Here is a 5,000-nt window from a genome sequence, read left to right as displayed (position 1 = left end):
CACAGGACGCAGGTAAAGAGTACTTACTAGGAGCCCAGGTAGGTAGGTGTTTAGGACACAGGATGCAGATAAAGAGTACTTACTAGGAGCCCAGGTAGGTGTTTAGGACACAGGACGCAGGTAAAGAGTACTTACCAGGAGCCCAGGTAGGTAGGTTTTTAGGACACAGGACGCAGGTAAAGAGTACTTACTAGGAGCCCAGGTAGGTAGGTGTTTAGGACACAGGACGCAGGTACAGAGTACTTACCAGGAGCCCAGGTAGGTAGGTGTTTAGGACACAGGACGCAGGTAAAGAGTACTCACCAGGAGCCCAGGCAGGTGTGCAGGAGAGTGGAGAGGGCCGAGGAGAAGAGCAGAGACGCCAGGTGCTGAGCCCTCTCTGTCTCCGTCCACTGGAGCCGCCACTGGAGCATCCCCACCATCAGCACCAGCAATGAACACTGCACCAACACATGCTGCACAGAGAGAGAGAGAGATGGGAGAGAGGAGAAAGAGGGATGGGAGAGAGAGGAGAGAGGGATGGGACAGAGAAGAGAGAGAGGGATGAGAGAGAGGAGAGAGAGGGATGAGACAGAGGGAGATAGGAGATAGAGGAGAGAGAGAGAGGGATGAGAGAGAGACGGAGATGGGAGAGAGAGAGGAAAGAAAGGGATGGGAGAGAAAGGGATGGGAGAGAGAGAAGAGGGAGAGAGGGATGGGACAGAGGAGAGAGAGAGGGATGAGAGAGAGGGGGGGATAGGGACAGAGAGGACAGAGAGAGATGGTAGAGGGAGGAGAGAGAGGGATGAGAGAAAGAGGAGAGAGAGGGAGTAGAGAGAGATGGGAGGACAGAGAGAGAGATGGGAGAGAGGGAGAGAGATGGGAGAGAGAGAAAGGGAGATAGGACATTACTGTTTATATTCATCGTGCCGTTTATATTCACACTCCTGTGATTAGTTTTCTTTAATGTTCTCCTTATATTACTCTGTTGTTCTACTTCAGCTTTGGCAACACTGCATCCAAACAGCCAAGCTAATGAAGCAACACTGCATCTAAACAGTCACACTAATGACCACACACACACACACACAGACATGGAGGCAGCACTGCATCTAAACAGCCACGCTAATGAACACACACACACACACACACACACACACACACACACACACACACACACACACACACACACACACACACACACACACACACCACACACACACACACACACACACACACACACACACACACACACACACACACACACACACACACACACACACACACACATGGAAGTAGCACTGCATCCAAACAGCCAAGCTAATGAAGCAACACTGCATCTAAACAGTCACACTAATGACCACACACACACACACACACAGACATGGAGGCAGCACTGCATCTAAACAGCCACGCTAATGAACACACACACACACACACACACACACACACACACACACACACACACACACACACACACACACACATGGAAGTAGCACTGCATCCAAACAGCCAAGCTAATGAAGCAACACTGCATCCAAACAGTGACACTAATGAACACACACAGACACACACACAGACATGGAGGCAGCACTGCATCTAAACAGCCACGCTAATGAACACACACACACACACACACACACACACACACACACACACACATACACACACACACACACACACACATGGAAGTAGCACTGCATCCAAACAGCCAAGCTAATGAAGCAACACTGCTTCCAAACAGTCACACTAATGAACACACACACACACACACACACACACACACACACACACACACACACACACACACACACACACACACACACACCAACACACACACACACACACACACATACACACATGGAAGTAGCACTGCATCCAAACAGTCACGCTTATGAAGCAACACTGAACTGAATTGGATTTGATTGAGTGGGAGGGGCAAAGGGAGACACTGAGTGGGAGGAGCAAAGGGAGACAGTGAGTGGGAGGAGTAAAGGGAGACAGTGAGTGGGAGGAGCAACGGAGACAGTGAGTGGGAGGAGTAAAGGGAGACAGTGAGTGGGAGGAGTAAAGGTAGATAGTGCCAGCGATGTAACAGGAGCAGAAGAGAGAGAAGGAGAAAGTCAGAGATGCCTTTTGGAACGCCAGCTAGGTCATAGTGACCACACACACACACACACACACATGGAGAGAGAGAGAGAGAGAGAGAGAGAGAGAGAGAGAGAGAGAGAGAGAGCAAGACTATATTTCCTGTGTTTTTCCACTAGGATATTTGCAGGGTTGCAGAACTGGAAATCAGTCTTGAAAAATCCTTTTCTTCCAGGAACTCTAACACTCAATGCTCATGGCTATCTCTCCTCATCACTACCACATGTTTAGTGTTTCCCTGTAGTGCCAACATAAGGCCTTACCTGTTGTGCCAACATAACGCCTTACCTGTTGTGCCAACCACATGCTTCAGCTGCGGCGTCAGCACAATGTCTTACCCATGGGACCAAGAAAATGCCTCGCTTGCACAGGCTACCAAATGCTTTACCTGTAGTGCCAATGCAATGTCTCACCTGTATAGCGTCAGCGCAGTGCTATGTGGTGCCCTACCTGTAGTGCCAGGGTGAAGTTGAGCAGCAGGGGTGGACACCAGTCCACACTGCGGCTCCTGGGATCCTGCGACTCCTTGGGGTCCTGCACAGAGGTGTCCGTCTCCTGCCTGCAAAGACCCATTTCTCTTTGCCTCTGCTGATTTCTCACTCTCACTCTCACTCTCTCTCCCCTTCTCTTCTCTTTCAGCTGGTCACTTACAGTTCACTCTGGATCGTGTCCCAAATCACCCCTTTCTACAAAACGATCCTGTTCAGAAGAGTTGACCACTTCATCTTGAGAGCAAGCGTCACCCTCAGCTATATGGAGTTGAGCAGGAGGCCAAACTCATGTGCAACTGACCCTAGAGCCACCAGTAGCATTTCTGAGCTCTGTGTTGTGTCCCTGCTGTTGATTATGACTCCCCTCCCACACTGGCTGGGCCACCAGTAGCTTCTCCTGTCTTTGTGTGTGTGTGTGTGTGTGTGTGTGTGTGTGTGTGTGTGTGTGTGTGTGTGTGTGTGTGCTGCTTGTACAGCGCTGCTCCTTCACTGACCTTTGGGCCTGAGGTTGTGAAACGGTTGGTTGGTGATTAGCCAAGATTCTTCCAGAATCATTGCACTCAATCACTCACTCACTCACTCACTCCGACTGGACAATAACACTGCAGGGTTGAGAGCCGTTGGGCTTCTGGTTATTATTAAGCGGTTAAGTGTTCCACTGTGGAGGAATTCCAAGCGGTGGGCTTATTAATTCATGTTTTTTAATTAATTAACTTATTTATGTACTGAGAAATCTGTGGTCACCCACTTTTACTTCTTTATAGGCAGGATAAGGCAACATGTTGGAAGTCCATTTCTCTTTCTGGTTACTCTGTTTATGTTTCACCCATGGACATTTCCAAGAAATGTATGTTCATGCTGTGTGATTGGTGGATGGAAACAGTTACATATTTATATTTATATGTAGCTATACATTTAGCTACAGTTTAGCTATATACAAAAGCAACAGTTCTTGTCTCTGTAAGCTGAGTTTGAGCCCATAGTGACCCTATTGAGCCAACAAAGTATCAGCTTTAAAGTGAGGGGAGCATTAAAAACAATTACGCTATGATCAGAGGCAGACGACTAGGTGAGAGCTTATATATACAGGACTTTAAATACCAAACTGCCACACAATCCCCCCCCCCCCCCCCCTCCTTCCCGGCCAACCTCAAGCAGATGTGCCGTGGTTCTGCTTAAGGTTCCTTCCTGGGCCCTGTGAAGCGCTTTGAGACAATTTTATTGTTTTGGCGCTATATGAATGAAATTGAATTGAATCGAATTAAATAGCGTGCACTACAATTAAAGTGGGAGATTTGAAGGGGACAGAGACATACGTGACAATTTCACATACAACCTTTTTGCATGGGAGGCAGAGATCTCCCTTCAAGCGTCTGGCATGTGTGTGTGTGTGTGTGTGTGCACATACATGACGACACAGGTCATTGTCGTTTGGAGCCAGTCGTTGTGTTTTCTTGACACCTACAAATGTCTGGCCCCCGTAGCCTCATTTAGACGTATGACATTCACGGTTATGACATATACGTTTTGCACTGGGAGCAAATATATATATGTTGTTTCCAGGGTTTGTGATGTGAATGAGAGAGGCGAGAGAGCTTGTGTCTATTTGAGGGGCGGACCCCATCTTTATTAGCACTGTTGGGACAACAGTGTGTACAGGAGAACAGAGGCGAAGATAAACACCCATGGCTTCAAATACAGGACAGGACAGGACAGTCCCCATCCTTTACTTCCCCCCAAAAAATACAAATTAAAAGTTTTTAATTAAAATGACAGAGGACAAAATCACACACACGTTTCATGTGAGGCTATGCATGCACCTGACACATTCATACTTCAATAGATATGTACACAGAGATATGTTATACTGATCTGTCTTATATTATTTACACATAGCCTAACAAATGACACAAGTTTCACAGTACGTATGCACCAACACGAGAACACCAGCGAAGAAAAATAGAGTTTTTCAGAGTAACTACTGTAGTATATACTTTTAGAGATGTTGGTCTGGCTTACAGTTTTATAGAGAACAAAGTTTGTTCTTGTTTTTTTTTGCAATTCAGGTTGTTACTGCTAAGAGCTGCGGCAAAGTTAGTGTTTCTTAATAACTTCCTAACCTTCTCAATTCTTAATCACTGGAATCCACCCTTTCCATTCAACACACAAAATCATTGGCTGGCTGGGGTGGCTGTCTCTTCAGAAGCATCCTGATTGGTCAATGCAGACAGGCCATGATGACATTTTAGTTTCTCATTGAATAGCCCAGGAGTGTTGCTGAGACTTGCTGATTTCCTTCACAATCACAGATAATCTAATGTTGTGATAGCTAATCGAATGTAAAGCTAGCTATGCGCTATGAGCTAGCTCTGGTACTCTACA

At 46.9% G+C, this 5,000-nt stretch overlaps 2 protein-coding genes across 6 annotated transcripts in view; both read right to left on the bottom strand.

Annotated features, from left to right (window-relative positions):
- Positions 1 to 2,978, bottom strand: part of LOC105903005 (solute carrier family 23 member 3-like) — a 6,055-nt gene extending 3,077 nt beyond the window's left edge. Inside the window, exons 1-2 of the mRNA XM_031577536.1 lie at positions 2,578 to 2,978; positions 304 to 455 (exon numbers count right to left, since the gene is read on the bottom strand). Coding sequence (XP_031433396.1) covers positions 304 to 455; positions 2,578 to 2,700 — 275 coding nt within the window. The 5' untranslated portion in view covers positions 2,701 to 2,978. The remainder of the gene's footprint in view (positions 1 to 303; positions 456 to 2,577) is intronic.
- A 1,241-nt stretch (positions 2,979 to 4,219) lies between these two features.
- LOC105903004 (myc box-dependent-interacting protein 1) overlaps positions 4,220 to 5,000 on the bottom strand; it is a 20,321-nt gene continuing 19,540 nt past the window's right edge. For all 5 annotated transcript variants that reach the window (XM_031581940.2, XM_031581954.2, XM_031581946.2 and 2 more), the window contains one exon: positions 4,220 to 5,000. This exon is cut by the window's right edge and continues 2,510 nt beyond it. The gene's annotated coding sequence lies outside the window, so the exon portion shown is untranslated.

Source organism: Clupea harengus, chromosome 2, assembly GCF_900700415.2.
Source record: "Clupea harengus chromosome 2, Ch_v2.0.2, whole genome shotgun sequence".
Taxonomy (NCBI): domain Eukaryota; kingdom Metazoa; phylum Chordata; class Actinopteri; order Clupeiformes; family Clupeidae; genus Clupea; species Clupea harengus.
The sequence above is the reverse complement of the archived record's forward strand: the minus strand, read 5'-3'. Positions and strand labels throughout refer to the sequence as shown.